The sequence below is a fragment of the Neophocaena asiaeorientalis genome, unplaced genomic scaffold (genome assembly GCF_003031525.2).
Source record: "Neophocaena asiaeorientalis asiaeorientalis breed wild unplaced genomic scaffold, Neophocaena_asiaeorientalis_V1.1 scaffold317, whole genome shotgun sequence".
Taxonomy (NCBI): domain Eukaryota; kingdom Metazoa; phylum Chordata; class Mammalia; order Artiodactyla; family Phocoenidae; genus Neophocaena; species Neophocaena asiaeorientalis.
In genome coordinates this window covers 4232436-4252962 of record NW_020173114.1, presented here as the reverse complement: position 1 = coordinate 4252962, position 20527 = coordinate 4232436, and the positions used below count along the sequence as shown (strand labels likewise).

At 41.2% G+C, this 20527-nt stretch overlaps 1 protein-coding gene across 4 annotated transcripts in view; it reads left to right on the top strand.

Moving 5' to 3' along the window:
- Positions 1-20527, top strand: part of TGFBR3 (transforming growth factor beta receptor 3) — a 200434-nt gene that overhangs the window by 16369 nt on the left and 163538 nt on the right. For all 4 annotated transcript variants that reach the window (XM_024743617.1, XM_024743615.1, XM_024743616.1 and 1 more), the window contains exon 2: positions 11128-11307. In XM_024743617.1, the coding sequence (XP_024599385.1) occupies positions 11247-11307 (61 nt within the window). In that variant the 5' untranslated portion in view covers positions 11128-11246. The remainder of the gene's footprint in view (positions 1-11127; positions 11308-20527) is intronic.

Sequence of the window (20527 nt, the reverse complement as noted above, 5' to 3'; positions counted from 1 at the left end):
TCAAGTTGATTGTAGAGATTTAATCCGCTGCTCCTGAGGTTGCTGGGAGAGATTTCCCTTTCTCTTCTTTGTTCGCACAGCTCCCGGGGTTCAGCTTTGGATTTGGCCCTGCCTCTGCGTGGAGGTCGCTGGAGGGCGTCTGTTCTTAGCTCAGGCAGGACGGGGTTAAAGGACCCCCTGCTTTGGGGGCTCCGGCTCACTCAGGCTGGGGGGAGGGAGGGGTATGGAGTGAGGGGCAAGCCTGCGGCGGCAGAGGCCAGCGTGACCTTGTACCAGCCTGAGGCGCGCCGTGCGTTCTCCTGTTCGCTCCGACAGAAGCCCGAGCCTCAGCTCCCAGCCCCGCCCGCCCCGTCGGGTGAGCAGACAAGCCTCTTGGGCTGGTGAGTGCCGGTCGGCACGGATCCTCTGGGTGGGAATCTCCCCGCTTTGCCCTCCGCACCCCTGTTACTGTGCTCTCCTCCGCGGTCCCGAAGCTTTCCTCCTCAGCCACCCGCAGTCTCCGCCCGTGAAGGGGCTTCCTAGTGTGTGGAAACCTTTCCTCCTTCACAGCTCCCTCCCACTGGTGCAGGTACCGTCCCTATTCTTTTGTCTCTGTATATTTTTTCTTTTGCCCAACCCAGGTACGTGGGGAGTTTCTTGCCTTTTGGGAGGTCTGAGGTCTTCTGCCAGCGTTCAGTAGGTGTTCTGTAGGAGTTGTTCCATGTGTAGATGTATTTCTGATGTATCTGTGGGGAGGAAGGTGATCTCCGCGTCTTCCTCTCATCTTCCCCTAGATCTTCCCAAAAATGGCAGTTTTGATGAAATGGGCAGATCTGACAAAATTCAGGTTTTGTGGTTGCTTGCATTGCTTGTAAGATAATTCATTAAAAATTTTTTTCTTTCTATAAGTTGTGTTAAAAATAGCTAATGTAGTATTAGTATTTTATGTACACATACATTGTCAAGTTGAATGTTTTTCTGGGATAATACTTTCTAGTGTTGTTGTCATTCCTGCTAGCCATTACATGATCATGCATTTCAAATTTCCACAAGTGTGTTTGAAGTTTCATTTTATAGGAGAGATTCAGGATTAGTTGTTAGTCCTTATAACGGCAATCATAAGTAAGGTAGAGAATAAAAGATTTTCTTGTTGAGTCTCTTCATATTAGAGATGAAGCAATTAAAGCCCCAAATGAAGTGACTTGTCTGAGCTTGTAACACATGTTGATGCCAGAATTCTTGCCTCTCTTGTCCCTTTCAGGCTGCCTGCTGTGTAGGTTCTTTCTTATATACAACTCTTACTTGTTGGCTTATCATTTATTATTGAGAAATGTTCTGATAATTCACCATCTTTTCATACTGTTTCTCATTGTAATGTACAGGGTGGTATTTTATACTTGCGATCCATATGGTACATTCATTGGATGCCTACTATATGCCAGGTGAGCCAGGGAGACTCTCATCCCGCTTTCTGGAGTGAACAGATGAGTGCAAAAACCATACCCGGAAGGAAATAATTACATGGAGATTTACCAACAGGGTTGAATTGCACTACGTTCTACTTCGAGAGAATCAGAGGAGGCCTCCTTAAAGAAGTAATGCTTATACAAAGACCTGAGGCCTTGAAGATGTTTGAAATTGACCATATTAGGGGGACCATGGAGGGTCATTGAGTTGCAAAACGTGAACATCGCTTCTGGAAGCAAGGGGTTGGCCCTTTGGTAAAACTGAATTAAGGTGAGCATGGCTGGAGAATATGCAGAAGATGAGGTGGGATTAAGTTGGCAACACCCAGCAACCGTGCAAAGTGTTTTGGTCTTTATCCTGACCGCAGTGGGCAACCATCTAAAGGTTTTAATTCTTAATGTTTCACAATGCCTGGGCTGCTGAGCCCTTTCCTTACCAAATAATATCAGTTAAGTGATTGAAATGTATCTGTTGAGGGATTAGCCGCACCCAAGAGAAAGAATTTTATATTGGAAGTCAGTGAGAGGAATAAAAAAAATGTGCTTAATTGTTTGTTTTTTTAAAAATTTTATTTATTTATTTATATTTGGCTGCGTTGGTCTTCATTGCTGCGAGTGGGCTTTCTCTAGTTGCGGCGAGCGGGGGCTACTCTTCCTTGTGGTGCGTGGACTTCTCATTGCAGTGGCTTCTCTTGTTGCAGAGCACAGGCTCTAGGTGCACAGGCTTCAGTAGTTGCAGCACATGCGGGCTAGGTAGTTGTGGCTTGCGGGCTCTAGAGCGCAGGCTCAGTAGTTTAGTTGTGGCACATGGGCTTAGTTGCTCCGTGGCATGTGGGATCTTCCCGGACCAGGGCTTGAACCCATGTCTCCTGCATTGGCAGGCAGGTTTTTAACCACTGCACCACCAGGGAAGTCCCAAAATGTGCTTAATTGTGATTAGCAAAATAGTCTGTTGCTGGAGTGTTTATTCTAAATTCATATATTTGCAGAATCCCTGCAAATATAAATAAAGATGTGAATCAAATATTTTAGTAAATTAGTACATATTGTACAAAATAGTCTGTTGGAGGTCTAGAAGGTGTAGCTTCTCCAAAGGCTTTTTTTTTGTTTTATTTTATTTTTATTTTTAAATTTTTTTCCCCAAAGCTTTTTTTAATGGCTTGGTGCTTGCTAGGGCCTGAGAATATTCAGCTGTGCTGACTTTGCTGGAATAATTGCAGCCTTGTGATTTAATAAGCCCTTCTGGTGATAGCTGATTCCTTTCTCTAGGCAGCTGGGTTAGTTTGGTGGCAGTGCCAGGCTGAGCTCCGCAGCCCCCAGGCTAAACCCCTGAAGCTAATTTGGGAATCATAAGGTAGAATTGAGGAGGGCCATGCAGCCAGATCCCTGTAACTTAACACCAGAGCTGTTGAGGCAGCAGCTTTACTACCCTTTGGGAACAGCATTGCAATATTAGGACTATCTTTAGGACTAATATCTTATATTAGGTTTGGAATCATTATTTTTTGGTGATGAAGGGAATTTTTGAAATTCTAGATGACAAAGTCTAATCCTAAAATTAATACAAACTTTGATGTAAACTGTTACTTTTTTCTTGCGATACGCTGGCCTCTCACTGCTGTGGCCTCTCCCGTTGCGGAGCACAGGCTCCAGACGCGCAGGCTCAGCGGCCATGGCTCATGGGCCCAGCTGCTCCTCGGCATGTAGGATCTTCCTGGACTGGGGCACGAACCCGTGTCCCCTGTATCGGCAGGCAGACTCTCAACCACCGCGTCACCAGGGAAGCCCCTAAACTGTTATTTATATTATCTTGTTACTGGTAGTTTGCTTGATTTTTTTCCAAAGACTAGATGTATTTTAATCATAATAACTGCAATGACTGTTATTTTTAATAAAAAAATATACTGTGTGGGCCAGGTGTTGTTTTAGGTATCATGCCCATATTCTGTCTCATATATTACCATCAAAATATCATTACTATTTTACAGATGAGGGGGTGATGGAGGCTAAATGACTTGTCCAGTGTAAGACATCTGGGTAAGCCAGGTTTGGAACCCCAAAAATAGTTCCCTATTAATTCTAGCTTAAAATTATAAGCAACAGAAATCTTTGGATGCAGAAATATTAAATGTGAAAGGTAGTTCCTGGAATACTGCACTGGTGGGTAAAAAAAATCTGTCCTACTTCCCTGGTGGCGCAGTGGTTAAGAATCCACCTGCCAATGCAGGGGACACGGGTTCGAGCCCTGGTACGGGAAGATCCCACATGCCGTGGAGCAGCTAAGCCCGTGGGCCACAACTACTGATCCGGTGCTCTAGAGCCCACAAGCTGCAACTACTGAGCCCGTGTGCTACAGCTACTGAAGCCCACACGCCTAGAGCCCATGCTCTGCAACAAGAGAAGCTACCGCAGTGAGAAGTACATGCACTGCAAAGAAGAGTAGCCCCCGCTCGCTGCAACTAGAGAAAGCCTGGGCGCAGCAGTGAAGACCTAACTCACCCCCAAATAAATAAATAAATAAATAAATAAATAAATTAAAAAAATCTGTCCTAGTTTGTGAACTTGAACAAAACCTGGTCTTCACAACCTTGTGAGATGTGTACATGCCCACCCTCCCCTTTTTGCTGTATTTTCCTTGGGCAGTGAGGTCTGCTGTGCTTGGGATAGACAGTGGGCTTTTAAGGACTGACTGAAGGTCAGCCCCAAGAAAACTAAGGATGCTGGGGCCAGAGATGTGTTGGTTATACTCTGTGTAACCAACAGGAGGGAGGGTGGGCCAGGCCCTAGAGGGGCAGGGGAGAGCAGAGCCCAGCTTCTCTGCACATCTTGTACCCTCTGTGCTTTCTGCCTTCCTTTACTGGGTCTTCATGTGGAATTCCTATCCACAAGTATAGGTAGTTCAAGAGTAATCCTTTTATTTTCCCCTTCCACTGGCAGCCATAGAATATTGGGACTTTCTTAGGCTGCAGGATAATTCTCTTTGGTAGAGACAGCCGGCTAATGATAAGTAATGATAGCTTTTATGCTGTTATGTGTACAATTTAATTTGATTCTTGTAACGGCCCTGTGATGTAGGTAAGGTTAGTTTATTTTCTTGCAAATGAAGAAACTGAGGCTCCATTCTGATCCAAACCACCTTTCTTATCTGACGTGCTGTCAGTCTTAACTGAACATCCAAGCACTCTGGGCTCTCTTCAGTCTCTTCTCCACATGGTACCCAGGGAAATTGTTATTTATTTTTAATTAAATTTTTTTTCAGTTTTATTGAGATATAATTCACACATAACATTGCATAAAATACAACATGTATTTGTATGTATGTATGTATTGAAAAATGATCACCACAGTAAGTTTAGTTAACATCGATTACCTCACATAGTTAATTTTCTTTTTACTCATGTTAACATTTTTTTTTTTTTGGCTGCATCATGCGGCATGTGGGGTCTTAGTTCCCCGACCAGAGATTGAACCTGTGCCCACTGCAGTGGAAGTATGGAGTCCTAACCACTGGACCACCAGGGAATTCCCTACTTGTGTTAACTTTTAAGATTTATTCTCTTAGCGACTTTAAAATATACAATACAGTATTGTTAACTATAGTCGTCATGTTGTACGTTACACCCCTAGAACTTATTTATCTTATAACTGGAAGTTTGTACCTTTTGACCACCTTCACCTATTTCTCCCACCCCTCACCCCCACCTCTGGCAACACCAATCTGTTCTCTGTTTCTAAGAGTTCAGTTTTTTAGATTCTACATATGTGTCCTATAGTATTTGCCTTTCTCTGACTGACTTATTTCTCTTAGCATAATGCCCACAAGGTCCATCTATGTTGTCGCAAATGGCAGGATTTCCTTCTTTTTTATGGCTGAGTAATATTCCATTGTGTACATACCACATTTACTTTATCCATTCATTCATCAGTGGACATTTAGGTTGTTTCCGTGTCTTGGCTATGGTAAACAATGCTGCAGTGAACATGGGTTTGCAGATATCTCTTTAGCACAGTGATTTAACGTCCTTTAGATATATACCCAGATGTGGAATTGCTGGATGATATGGTAGTTCTATTTTTAATTTTTTGAGGAACCTCCATACTGTTTTCCATAGTGCCTATACCAGGGAAACTTTAAAAAACGTAATCGGATCATTCCACTTTCCTGCTTAAACTCTTTCTTGAACCTGTTCTTCTCTTTTCCCTTTGGCTTTGCAGCCATGCTCCCTTCAGCATCAGTGACCTGTAATGTTTCCTCTACTGTAATGTCATCCTTCACTAGAGCTTTTAAATCTCTACTTATCCTTCAGGTTGTGGATACCTTTTCTTTAGGGCCCTTATCATAGTGTATAATTACATATTTGTGTTTATCCCACCACACTTTAAGCCCATGAGGGTAAAAGAATATGTCTCTTTTCATGGCCATTATATTCCCATTGCCTGGTATGAGTAAGCAATAAATAAAGATTTACTGAAGGGAGAAATGAAGCTCAGGAAATTAAATATCTTGCCTAATGTACTAAATGGTGTTACTTTTACTAGAATATAAGCACCATGAGGGCAGGATTTTTGGCTCCTTTTTTTTTTACTGCTATATCCTTGGTATCTTCAACAGTGCCTGGCTCCTAGTAGTAAATATTTATTGAATATTGATTGTACTTAGATGCAATTCCAAAGATTTCTTATCCAAATCCAGGATTTTTCTCCTCTTTGTGCCAAATCTGTCTGAAAATGGGGATTTGGAAGTAGCTAGTTTCGCTGTGTAGTAGAGAAATCTGAGAGTTGCGACTCAGTAAGGTGGCTTTGCTCTCTCTGTGTACAAGTCTTAAAGGGCATCCAAATGTCATCAGACAAACAACAGTATCTGTTCTACATGTTGCACACCCCTATTTACAGGCTGCCAAGCTAGATATTGATGTCCTCCATCCTGCCTCTTTTCTAAATCCCCTGAATAACATGTTGAATATCCATCAGAACAATTCTTCTACCAGCTTTTATTTAACCATTTGCAGACTTAACAGTATACCTTTCTCAAAAAAATTCACTTAAATGATCAGACTAGAAACAACTTAATGATCTGCTAGAAAACCTTTTCATATTGAAGGTACCAGAAAATCAGGTGTTATTTACTATTTGAGTTTAGGGAATGGCCATTTTTTATTCCACTCATTATATCTCTGTCTTTAAGATCTTCACATTTGTTGAATATTTTCCTTGTTGTGGGCTAAACAGTCTTAGTGTTAAGATATGATTGTGCAAAGATTTGTGCTTCATCTTCACAGAACTTGAGTCATACAACATCACCAAGGATTGTTTATTTATTATAGCCGCCACCCACAGTCCTGAAGTCAAGTCACGGTTTGTGATCAGTAATGATTTGTGCAGAGTACATATGTCAACATGGAAGTACCAATGTCTGGTGGCAGCCATGGCAGGCTTCCCCCTCTCTTCGAAAAAAAATTCTGTTTCCAGAGATTGAGTATGGAGGGAGAGAAAATGGTTCCTAGTTTGTGGCAACAGACCTGGAACTGCAAGGTAGGGTGCTGGTCATGGAAAGACCTGGTTTCTAGTCTTGACTCTGCCCTGTTATTTGGGACAAGTGCTGGGCTTGGAGTTTGGGCTCCTCTTCATCCATGAATCCTGTTGACTTCTTCTAACTTTAAAAGCTGTTCATGTTATCTTTAGCATGCTAATTCTTTTAATTGAGAAATTGATTGGATGGAAGCTAATTTAAGTTCTGATTTTGAATAATGTCATGTTCATAGCCACTGTGTTAGCCATCTAAGGGGAAGTTAGCAATTTTTCTTGCTGGCTTTTAGCCTATTGCCAGACATCATTTCACCACATTTTTCCACTAAGATAGAGCAAGATTTTCTCTTTAAAAGACATCCTGGTCAACTCAGGGAATACTGTTCCCAACCAATTCCTTTTGAACATTAGTTTAACCCGTGATGGTTTTTGGGACTTGTTTGGGTAGCGGTTTTCAGCTTATCCTGGTCTTTCCCTGTGAATTCTGTTGGATCACTAGAGAATGTGGGGCAGCACACAGTTTAATGGCCTTAGAAATAGATACAGGGGAAATCAGAAGAATTAGTATCACATTCCTTTTTTTGAAAAATCCGTTAAAGTCCCTCTCAGAATTGTATTCTGTTCATTTGCAGATACTATAAGTTCTGGTACCCTTTGAATGGAATACATTACTTTGAAATGTGGGTGAAATGACTACTACACAGTAGCCCCCAAATTGTTCATTCAAGATTTCAGAGTACCCTATTTATATTCTAAAGGAAGAGTTTAGTTCTTAAAGTCCAAAGAGATACAGTGAGGTCAGAAAACCAGAGTGGCGAGTCCCTGGTCTTTGCAGACTGAGTGTGATGTAACATCAGAGAAGGAGAAGGGTTTGTATTTCCCTAGTTTTATTCAAGATCTGCGACTTTTCCAAAGCCTTTGATCATCCTGCATTCTTCTAATGGGGGAACTGATCCCTAAGTCGTGTGTTAAGGTGCTGATGTATGCAAGTCTTGGCCAAAACTGGAGTTCCACTGAATGGAACGACATGCTTCCTTTTTTGATTCTCCTCCGCCTTAGGATCCTGTCACCACATTGGGAAGATTAGACAAAAATTCTGTGCAGTTTATTTTCTTTTTGAACAAGTTACATTATGGAGGGACTTTTAAGCTGAAAGAAGAAAAGCTCCCTCTTTGTTTGAAGCAGCAGTATGTAAGTTTCAACTTGTCTTGGACTTTCTTGGAGATGTTTTAAGATCCGGTGTAAACTTGCTGTGGTTTGCCTTTGGGCATCAAACTGTTTAGCTTGGCTCTATTGTATCTGTAATTGTTGCATTTTAATAATTACCCAATATTCTTGTCAGCAATTTGCAGTCTATATTTTTAATAGAACCGTTTGCCTTTCTTTTCCACAGGTTCATTCAGACCTGGTTTAAGCCCCAGATTAAGGTGCACAGCTCCACAGAGCCTCTGCAGCTGCGGGCAGGGGGTGACACAAGCTCATTAAATATTCCCACAAGCCTCGAGCTGGTTATATAGGTTGTATGCACCATAAAAATCCTCTGGGAAGCCATCTTCTTCTGAAATCTCCATACAGGGTTTTGCTTTATAAAAGTTGCCCTTAGCATTTGTTGAAATAGCATATTCTTTTAGAGTTTTTCTTATTGATCCATTCAGGAACTCTAATTTAAAAAACATTTTAATTAAATTAATTCATTTATTTTTGGCTGCGTTGGGTCTTCGTTGCTGTGTGCGGGCTTTCTCTAGTTGCGGTGAGCGGGCTTCTCATTGTGGTGGCTTCTCTTGGTGCAGAGCATGGGCTCTAGGCGCGCAGGCTCAGTAGTTGTGGCGCACAGGCTTCGTTGCTCCGCGCATGTGGGATCTTCCCGGACCGGGGCTCGAAACCATGTCCCCTGCATTGGCAGGCGGATTCTTAACCACTGCGCCACCAGGGAAGCCCAGGAAATCTAATTCTTTGAAGGGAAAAAAAATAGGGACAAATTCTCTTTGCTGTCATTGACTTTTAGGTTAACAGAGGAGACTTCCATTACATCTGAGGTGATGTGGAATGATGGTAACAGAAATGTTGGACTTAAAGGGAAGATTGAAGTCAATTTTATGGTGTCCAAAATTGTGTCTCTAATTTAGTCAGTTTTTGAGATAAGACCATTGTGCCACCAATGGATTGTGCCTCAATTTGACTGGCAATTCTTTTCCCGTAGTGATTCCACTCTTTAGCTTATCTCCTTTTTGTGTCCACTGTAGTGTTTATTTAGCAGCAAACAAAAGACTAAACTGGTTTTCCAGCAGCTAAGAATTATGTCAATAATCACACCCTACTTTTTCCACTTTCTTGGTATAAATATACCTCAAAGGGAATGGACAAGCATGATAATAATAGCTAACATTTATTCATTGCCTATTATGTGCTAGGTACTGTTGTAAGCAATGTATATATATTAACTCCTTTAATCCTCACGGCAGTCCATAGGATAGTTTCATGCATGAAGAGTATTCTGGTCAACATCACCCATTTGTTAGGTGGCAGAGTGGATCCACACTTACGCAGACCTTTAACTGCCATCATAATCTATATTTACTCACACTAGGCTTTTAAAATCACTGTCATACCAAGATTGAACTGCAGTGCCTCCTGCATATGTAATAGTTTAGTTTTAAAGCATATCTAAAAATTATTTTTGAAATTAGGATTTTATTGTTATTTCTGGGTAGGTAATACTTGTAAAACCCAAATGGGAGTTAAGTGAAAAGGTTCCTGCCCCCTCCCACCACTGTCCCCCAATCACCCTGTTTCTCTCCTTCTCAGGGGCCATTAGTGTTACTACTGCAGGGAACCATTTTAAATATCTTTCTCTTAACAATCGATGCAGTGAACTAAGACCATTTGATTAGAAACTCATTTTTCCATTGTTTTTATATTTTTCTACTGTATCTACAAGTGCCCAAACTGGCTTTGTCTCTAAAGGTAGCAAACTGGTTCTGGGGATGCAATTTTCTGGATGAGAGTAACAAGGCTGCAATCTCTAGCTCTTTGAAGTGGGTCCTAGAAACTCTGTGATCTTGCCTTGCCCAGGGCTTAGATCAGGCAGGGTCTTTATACTTTTTTCCAGTTGTTGGATAATTTTTTTCCCTGTTAACAGGAATCATGTCCTCACACAATGCCTGGAACATAGTAGGTGCTCTGTAAACATTTGTTGAATTGCAACTTCTATGGATTGTGTCAGGCTCAACGAGATAAGGCTGGAAATACTTTGGAGTGTCTAAATGAGGTGATCTTTAGGGCCATAGGAGGATGTTCCAGTTCAGCAAACCTTCACAAAACTCACCATTCAAGGCTCTGGATAGGAAAAGTTTAGAAAAGACCTTCTGGATCCTCTAGTTATGCAACCAGATAGTCTCAGATGGGGTTGAGAGACAGGGAGAGACAGTTTTGCTTATTAAAATGTTGGTAAACAGTTGAAATAAGAATCTTGTCTTTTAATGGTTCTTTATTTTTTTCAGGTTGACTCTAAATGTGTTTCAATTTGATCCCTGTGATAACTCTGTCACCATAACGTTAGATTGAGTTCTTTTTTTAAAAAAAATTTATTGAAATATAGCTGATTTACAATGTTGTATTAATTTCTGCTGTACAGCAAAGTGATTCAGTTATACACATATATATTCTTTTTCACATTCTTTTCCATCATGGTTTATCACAGGATATTGAATATAGCTCCTTGTGCTATACAGTAGGCCCTTGTTGTTTATCCATCCTATGTATGATAGTTTGCATCTTAGATTGAGTTCTAATCAGAGCTGTTTGTGTTTTTTTTGCTGGCACTAGGGAGTTCATGTATCAAGGGTCACTGATTATTTTATAACTGATGATGTTATATTATAGGTGTACCTTGATTTTCTTCTATATTCTTGAAAATTTTATATAAAACCAAAGATTTAAAATGTCAAAACAGCATGTATTTGCAGAAGTATTTGCTATAAAATTCTTTATTAGGTAATTACCTCCCCTGCACCCCCAACATTTGCTTGAGTGCTGTCTAGGCACACAAGATAAATTTATCTTATACTTTTTAGAAATTCTTCATTTCACTTTGATGTGTATTTATCAAAAGAAATACCTGCATTAAGTTTTCTTCTTAAAATGTTTATTTTTATAGGCAATTTGAAAATTGGCAAGAAAGATTTTAAGGCCACTTCCAATTTGCAAAGATTATTTATAATCTGAAGAACTGCAGGCTGAGGTGACTGAACGGGACACACTTTTGGAGAAATAAAAATGGCTTCTCATTGTGTGATTGCCATGTTTGCCCTGATGAGTTCCTGTTTAGCAACTGCAGGTAAGTTGCATAATATAAATTGCATGTTCATTATATTCTTTTGGATATATTTTTCTTCAGTCTCTTCAGTCTAGAAACATTTAGGACATGGGATATTTATATAAAACTTGAGTATTTGTGTTCTTCAAGGAAATAAAATATTTGACTACTCTACAGATACATAGTATGTTTGCCCATGTTATATTTTACTAGACAAGTGCTAGACATTCTAATGTCAGTAACACCCTAACTAACCTTCAGTGTTGAGGTGGCTAGAGAACAAATATGCGGTTTAATACCACTTAATTTTGTTACATGCACTGATTACATTTACTTTCTTGTCGTAAATAAGAATTTCAAGAAAGGCTTTTTGTTCTTTATTACAAAATAAATAGATCTTTTACATAGAGGTGACACTCCTAGCATAGGCTACTTAGGAAATATTTAATTTTGCCTATTTCAGGTAATTTTTTAAAAAGTACAGAGGGAATTCTCTGGCGTTCCAGTGGTTAGGACTCTGTACTTTCATTGCCGAGGGCCCGGGTAGGGGGACTGGATCCCACAAGCCACGTGGTACGACCAAAAACAAAACAAAACAAAGCAAAATAAAAAAATTTAAAATGTACAGAAATACACTGTGCTTCCTAGAGGCCATCAGGATGGGAGCTCAGAGATGAGAAGAAGCACATGATTTGGTTGGAACATTGTTGCTTAAATAAGAGCGTCAGATCTCCTAGGCAAGGTCTTAGTGTGGCAATCAGGGTTACTTAACAAATTTGGAAACTTAATTTGCTCTATTTTGTTATAATTTGCTTTGTGTCTCTTCTGTAATGAGCTACATAGAACTAATTTGTTGGGCCAGTTCTGGAAACTGGCTGGCCTCAAGAAGAAACACATTGACTTAAAACATGATTAGCCTCTTGGTTTTAGCTGTTGAATTGCACATACAGATTACATGAGAGTGATAATAATAACCAGGTATTGAGTGTGCACTGCAGCCAGGTACTGTGCTAAACAATTATAGCCTCTGACAATGAGCAAGGATATTCTTAGTTCATGAGCTCACTTAGTCACAACTCTGCTCTTCACCTCTGCGTTATACTGAAGAAGCGGGACCACCATTAATGCTCCAGTTGACTCAGACCAGGAGTCATATGCAGGCACAGACTGAGTGGAAGCCAGTTTGCAGAAACTGGTTTATGAGATTGGAAAGCAGAATGTCCTCCTTGTTGCAAATATCTTGAGAGAAAGTTGCTAGTTTTTTTTTGAATGCTGGTGTGTGAATTTGAACTGCCCATTCTCTCTGTCAGCAGTTTCATTTTGTCTCATGATTGAAAGGTTATTTGCCTTTTAGCCTGTGTATTAAAACTTATCTTAATTAAAATCTCACTGAAAAGTAGTAGAAAGAAAAAAGAGAGAGAAATGGCTTGATGGAAAAATGTGCTGTTTTGATAACAAGATGTATAATTATACCTGGTGGGTTTGAGGCAGAATTTTCTGCTTTCATTGATGAAAAAACATAACTTAAGAAGGTACTTCATGGGAATGTGGTGAGTTTGGTGGTTCTGTATAGCCTTGATGTATTTGATAGTGAATCAGTTTTGCTTGAGACCTTCCTTCCTCTTTCCAGCCACTGGTAAAAATTTTTTTTGAGTTGTGTACACACTGAAAGCTTTGCTGAAGTGTACAGTAAGATTGAAGGTACAGTAGAATTACAGATTTTATAACAAACTGAGACAACTGATCAATAGTACAGAGGTAGAGATGCTTTTTTGAACAAGCTGATGGGCCAAATGAATGAAGAAGAAGGGAGAAATGTTTTGTATGTAATACTGACATCCAGTAGCTTTCTGTATAGGCTCAGCATACTTTGCAAAATACTTTTTTGGGGCATTCTGCATGAGCTGAATTTCAAGAAGATAGTAGAAGATAATATAATAATGAATATTTATCATAATTAATTAATTACTGTGTATCAGGCCCTGTTCAAAGTGCTTTAAATGTATTATCTCATTCCATCCTCATAACTCCCCTAAGAAATGTAGGTTCTTTGTTTATTCTCAGTTTATAGATGGGGAAACTGAAGCATAGACAGATTAAGTAACTTCCTCAAGGTCATACAACTACTAAGTGGCAGATTTAACCATAAACCTACTGAGTCTAGGTCTACAGATTGAGCCTTTAATCTCTACACTATGAGGGAGTCTTGATCAGAAAGGTGTTTTAAAAAAATGATAATGGGTTTGCTGTGTGTCATCTGTGCCCTTTTGAAGCGTCAAGTAAATCACTTATTCACTGAGTCTCCGCTGAGTGCAAAGCACAGTACTAGTTACTTAGGGATATAGAAAGAAATGTAAGATTCATCCTTCTTTTGAGTTGCTTATACTTTAGTTCGGCATATAAAATATAACCATATAACCAAATAATCAATGCATGGTGAGGAAAAGCCAGAAGACCTCAGGGGGGTCAGGAGGGTGGATTAGAGCAGCTGGGGAGGGCTTTGTGGAAGCCTAGGTGTTGAGCTCTGTTTTGAAGACCAGGCAGGATCTAGAAAGCGAAAGGCATTGGGGTGAGCAGAGGGGAGAACAGGGCTTAGCACAGAACAGGGCAGTTAGGTGCTTGATGTTGTTTTAAAGAACGGATGACCCAGAGAACTGGTTGGGAATGTAGAGGAGGTCTGTTTGGAAGGAAGGATGGGGGTAGATTGTGGAGGGCCTCAAATGTGAGAACAAGGCTGTGGATTTCATTCTGAGGTTTGGATTATCTCTTCTTCCATCCCCCTGTAGTCAAAAGCATGCACTGTTTAATCTTAGAATTCAAACTGCAGCCTCCCAAAGTTAGACTGAGAATATGGCCTTCTTGGCTACAAAGGCAACAGTGCCTGGCACATAGGCTGACATTCAGCTAGGGCTTGCTCTCTGCCAGCTAATTTATTTTGTTTTTATAAGAAAACCCTGTGAGGTGGTATTATTATTACTATCATCATCTGCATTTTACTCACAAGGAAACTGGGACTCAGTAACTAATAAGTGGGCCTTCTGTGGTGGTCCAGTGGTAAAGAATCCGTCTTACAATGCAGTGGGTGCGGGTTTGATCCCTGGTCAGGGAACTAAGATCCCACATGCCGTGGGGCAACTAGGCCCGCATGCCACAACTACTGAGCCCACACGCCCTGGAGCCTGCGCACCGCAACTAGAGAAGAGAAAACCCGAACACCACAGCTAGAGAGAAGCCTGCACACCACAACGAAGAGGCTGCGCCCTGCAACCAAAGATCCCGCGTGCCTCAATGAAGATCCCGCGTGCCCAACTAAGACCTGACACAGCCAGTAATGAATAAATAAATAAATAATAAATCTTAAAAAAAATACATTTTATAAAAAAAATATCTAATAAGTGTCAGAGCAGGGACTTGAACCCAGGCAATTTGGCTCTAGACTCCAGCCCATCCACCACTCCACTAGAGCCTCTACGTAGGAGACACTCCGTGGGTAATGAATGAGCCTCTTCCCTTGATTGATTCAATACCAGATGAGTAGCCACCAGTGAGACATCCTGGAACCAGATGAAACCCCTTTGGCCTCAGAAGAGACGTATGTAAGTCATCAGAATGGAAAGACCCTCAAGTAATGGGCCTTCTTTATTCGCGTTCTTCTTTCACTGACGGGGCTGTGGAGCTCTACTGTAGAGTTCTTGGCAGCAGAAGGGGTGAAGGCCTCCTTTAGACATGCGGCCAGGGAGGAGAAGAGCACAGCACCTAAAATGAGCCTGAACTGGAACAGTAGGTGCCTGCGTGTGGGCCTTCAGTGAAAGCCTTCCTTCCCTGCTTGTGGCTGAGGATGAAGGAGGTGGAGGCAGAAGCCACAGCCCAGGGTTAGTGGTTGCTTTGACAAAACTCATACTTTTCCTTCCCTCCCTTGTTCCTTGGTTATTGTACAGCATGTGGGGAGAGAGGGCCATGCTCTTGGTGAACAAGAACTGTGTAAGGACCATAAGGCCTTCTGATTAGAAATTACCTTAGCTTTTTGGTGCCTTATCTTAGGTCCTGTAATGTATCTAAGAAAAGTGGGAAGTTATAAAGGTAAATGCTTGCTCCTGTGGGCTTAAGGCTCACTAAGTTTTCACTTTAAAAACTGTTCTGCTACACATCTTTAAAAAGTATTAACGGCTGCCTCTGAGGCTTGCCAGAGTTAGGTAGGGCTGTGTTCCCAGGAGCCTTAATAATGAGAAAAAGAGGCACGTATGGAGAATTCAGGGAAAACAATTTGGTAGGAGGGGATGGACTTGTCTGTGCCCTACTGGTCCCTTGTGTCAGGCCAAAGGGGTGCTGCTGAGGGGAGCTCTGCAGAAACGCTGCTGGCCTCTGTGCTGGCCAGTGTTGATGGCTTGGCTGTCTCCCTCATTCCGTGGTTTCCATTTGGTGCCTAGGTGTATGCTTTTGGATGCTTGCCTATGACCCGCACACACATTTATTTCTATTGAACAAACTCATTTCTTTTTATCTATTCCAGGATGTACCTGGAATTCCAGGTACAGTCCACAGGAAAACAGAGATGTTTTTCGTTGGAGCTATTTTCCTGCTAAGAAAGCTCTGAACTCTTCGGGTCCGTAGGACAGCAAGCAGAGACACTAGCTGGTTAATACATGGTTTGGAATGGAACAAGCTGGCAGCCTTGAGGGGAGGCTAAACATAATAATATCATTTTATTTTTATTGTTTCCAAAATGCTCTCATGTCTAGTGTTTCATTTGATTTTCCTAGCAGTCCCTGGGTGGGCAGGGTTGTTTTCTTCATTTATGGCATGGGAGTAAGGGGCTTTAGAGAAAGTAAGCAATTTAGAAAGCTGGTCTGCCTCTTGATCGAACCGAACCCAGCACACTTCTGCAGATGAACTGCACCGTTGAGTCTTAGCGCGCCCCTCAGCACCTCTTGAAACAATGCAGCCAGGTGCTCTGCTGGGTACTTTGCACGAATCAGTTCATTTAATCCTTACAGAAACCCAGTGAGGTAGGTATTCATCACTATTGCTGTTTTTGTAATTATTACTACTGCCACCACCCCTTCCATTATTATTATACTAATTTTACAAATGATGAAGCTGAGGCTTAGAGAAGAAAAATGTCATATATAGTGAGAGACAAATTTTTTAAAAAGTTAAAATGGTCCTTTAGGTAATAATAGTCATACGATGAGTAAGTGACAGCATGGCAGCAGACCCAGAGTTCATGTTCTTTCCGTTGTGCTGCCCAAAGGGAACTGGCACTCTCTCTCTCTTGGATTTGAGATCAATGGTCTGAGGACCGCAGAGGTGGTTCTGCCATAGTTTCCCTGCTCTGCCAACTGAGGGATCAGAGGCTGTAACTCATCATGGCAGAAAGGGAGGGAGGGTGCCGGTGGGAGCTGCCACCAGGGAATGTAAAGGGTAGAGGAGGAATAGACTTGACGGTTCAAAGCAAATTCAAAAGGGTCTTCTCTTGCTAACCCCTAAGTCTTTGGACACAACTAGTTGATTTGGTCTCTGATTATTATTGTTTATAGGTGGTTATTATAACCACTTTTGGATACATAGGCAAAAGATCTTGTCAGTTGTGATGCCAGCTATCACCAGGGTGCCAACTTTCTATTTATTTTAAAACAAAGTAATGTTATTAAAAGTCCCAGAGTGAATACCGTGGCCTGCATTTTAGGTAGTGATCTCTTTGGGGGGACCATGCACACCCTAGCATGATGAGGTCCCTGCCTCCCTTTCTTTAGTTTTGCACAGAAACAACACACACACACACACACACACACACACACGCACACACACACACACACACACACACGAGTTGGGGCCGTTAGCTGTAGTCAAGAAAAATACGAGTTCATTTCTCAAAGATTACCTTGCCCTGCATATTCCACCCACAGAAGTGGAATATGATATGATATCAAATAAAAGGCCTTTTCCTTTTTCATTTGCAAGGAGAAGAGATAATTGGGTAAGCAGATGTTCATATAGTATGAGAAAGATATTTACTAAGAGTGTGTGTAAGATTATACATAGATTTGTTGTCAGACAGGTCCACAGAACCCAGGTTTCTCTCTCCTTTGCATCCTTATCCTAGACTGTATAATTGCCACCCAGCTTTCTGAATTGTTGATTTCTTTGGGTTATTTTAGGGTACCAATGATGGGGCATTTTTGTAAACACTGATCAACTTTTCCATCAGGACAGAGCTATCTGTATGTGACCACATAGCTGTTTAATTGCTCAGGGCTTATACTCTCACACACTGTGGATTTGGGAAATTAGACTTTCTCAGCTTGTTTGCTTTGATAACTAAACCTTCCTACTCTGGGACCACCTTGAATCATTGCTAGAGCTCTGAACTCCGAGAGCTGGTTTTGGAAGTGTTGTAGGAACAAGGCGGGTTCCAGGAAGTGTTTCACTGTGGTGCCTTCTCTCAGGACCGGCCCTGCACATGGGGGCCTCAAGGCATGGAACAGTTTGCCTGTCTTGGAAGATTGGCCTGGCCGGCACTGCATCCACATGAACCGCTGACTTTCATTCTCTTTAAAACATTCTCTGCCAGAGTGGCCTAAAATAGATTTATCCTGAAGTCCCATATAATCATATTTTTGTTCTCTGAGGGACATTGTAAATCAGGCAGAATTCTAGAAGGCTTAAAAATGCACTTGCTCTCAGAATGTTCCTTCCAAGGACTAGGCAGCAGGTGCTCTGGGGACTGAGGCCCAGCTATTCTCCTGTCCTATCCTGCCAACTCTTAGAAATCTTAAGGAAAACAAACAAACAAACAAAAACACTAGAGTAGAATGTGGAAGATCTTACTGCCTTCAGAGGAAAATATTGATTAAAAAAAAAAAGTTATTCTCTCTGTGGGCAATGAAGGGAACCATATAGCGATAAGTGGTATAGTTATGGCAAAAGGAAAAAGTTCCAATAAGACTGCTCTGAGTTCTTTGTGTTGCTTCCCTTTGTCCTCACGTGCCTGAAAACTTAGTCCTGGTCTGGATGATAGATGAGCCATTAGTAGTAACACCTCCCTTCCTCCCTACCCTCCTGCCTCATCCGGAAAGATGCTCAGGTAGCAAAGGCCTCAGGAGAGAGCAGAGCACCTGCTTCTGGAGTCAGTTCCTGCTCTGTTGCTTCCAGTGGTGCCAGAGCTGCTCCTGCGATGAGCTGTTCCAGCGGGACGCATCTGTGTGGCCCACTTTAGCATTTCGTTGCTGCTTGGTAAAACAAAATGCCACATAGCTCCCACCTGCCCCTTTCTTTTTTTAGACGAAGGAACCATTTATCATTTCACCGTTTCTTTCAACTTTTAAATACTGCTATGTTTAGGTGGGAGGTTGTAGTCTGGTGAATTAGCTTTGGGTGCATACCAGGTCTCAGGTAGTTTGCTAGCTTCTGTGGCACAGAAAGGGGATACTTTGGAGTTAGTGCAAATAATGAGTTTTTTCCACCTTCTAACATGGTTGTTTCCTAAAGTGTTGATTGATTTATTCAGCAAGCATCTACTGAGCACTCTAGACACTCTTCCAGGTGTTGGAGATACAGCAGTGAACAAAACAGACAAAAATTCTTGTGCACCTGAAGCTTACATTCTAGTGAAGAGAGAGAGAGACCAGAAACAAAAAATTATGCATATTTTAGCAGGTTCAGTGGAGAAGAAGCAACAGGGCTAGGAATTACTCCTGGGGAAGTACAATATAAAGTAAGGTGATCAGGGAGGGCCTCACTGGGAAGATGACATTTGAACGAAGATTTGAAGGAGGTGAGCTAAGTGGATATCTGGGGAAACGAGGACACCAGGCAGAAGGAAAAGCACATGCAAAGGTCCTGAGGTGGGAGCTTGTCTGAAGTGCCCAAGTCCTAGTAAACAGGCCAGGTGGCTGCTGGAGTGAAGAGTCAGAGGGTTACCTGGGGGACAGGTGTAGGGCTGCATATAGCCTTGTAGGCCATTGTTAAATTTTTACTCTGAGTGAGAAGAGCCATTGGAGAGTTTGAGCAGCAGAATGGTGTGATCTGAAGGATATTGTAACAAGATTACTCTGGCTGCAGTGTTGAGAATAGACTGTTGGGTTATGGTGCATTTAGGGATACTGGCTGGTGGCTATTGTAATAATTGAGGCAAGAGATGATGGTGGCCAGAATCAGATTTTAGAGACAAGACCCTTGGGAGTGAAATGCTTATGAAATTAAGAATGATTTTATGGTTTTCTTTCAATTTGCTCCTTTTGAGGAGGAGATTATAAAGACAGATATATCAGTGGAATACTATGCCATAACTTAATAGTAAAGATAATTACTTCTATGTAACAGTAAAAACTGTATCTTAAAACACAGAACAACCTCCGAAACTGTCTAAAGAAAATCTCTTTGCGCTGTGAATGACTGTCCTTGAAAAATCACTGTCTTAAAAGCCTGGACCCTCTCTTCCTAATTTACCTACTGTCCTGATTTCCAAGTCTCATCCTTTTCATTCCCCATGTGGTCTGTTTTTCAGGATTATGGATTTTGAGGGTTTTACCACCTTTTGCAAAATTGCTTCTCATAGCAAAATTAGCGTTTCAGAGAAATAAAGTTGCATCCAGCTTTACATAGTAAATAAGCATGTTGTGTGTAAACTCATTTTTATAAATTAAATTACATATTAGGTGTGAGCAAGGAGCTGAATACTTACAGTAAACTTTATTCTGTAGAGCAAATAATTACTTTAAAATATGTTTTATAGTATGGGTATTCATATTGCTTTTGCCTGAGAGTGGTATACCCATTTTGCTTTTGGAGTTGGAAGTTAAAAACAGACAGACATTAGACCAGTGCTTTCTAAACTTTAATGTGCGTACGAATCACCTGGGGGTCTTGTTAACATGCAGATTCAGTTTTCATGGGGTAACAAACTGCATATATTTTTTTACCATTGAATTATATGTGTTATTTTTTTAAATTAATTACTCAATTCATTTTTTTTTTTTTTTTTTTTTTTGGGTAAAGGTATGACCAGTAGCCCCTGCTAATAAAACATGGGAGATTACAGGTGTCTGTAAAGAGTCATGAGCACGAGAAAAAATACAGAATGATGTATACTAAGTTACATACTAAGAATGTACCTAGTTACACAGATGGATTAGAGTGGAGGACCGTTACAGTTGGAGAAGGTGGGGAGTGAGCGCCAAAGAAACAAGAAAGATGGGTGACTAATAAGAAAATAAATAAATAAATAAACATTAAAAAAAAA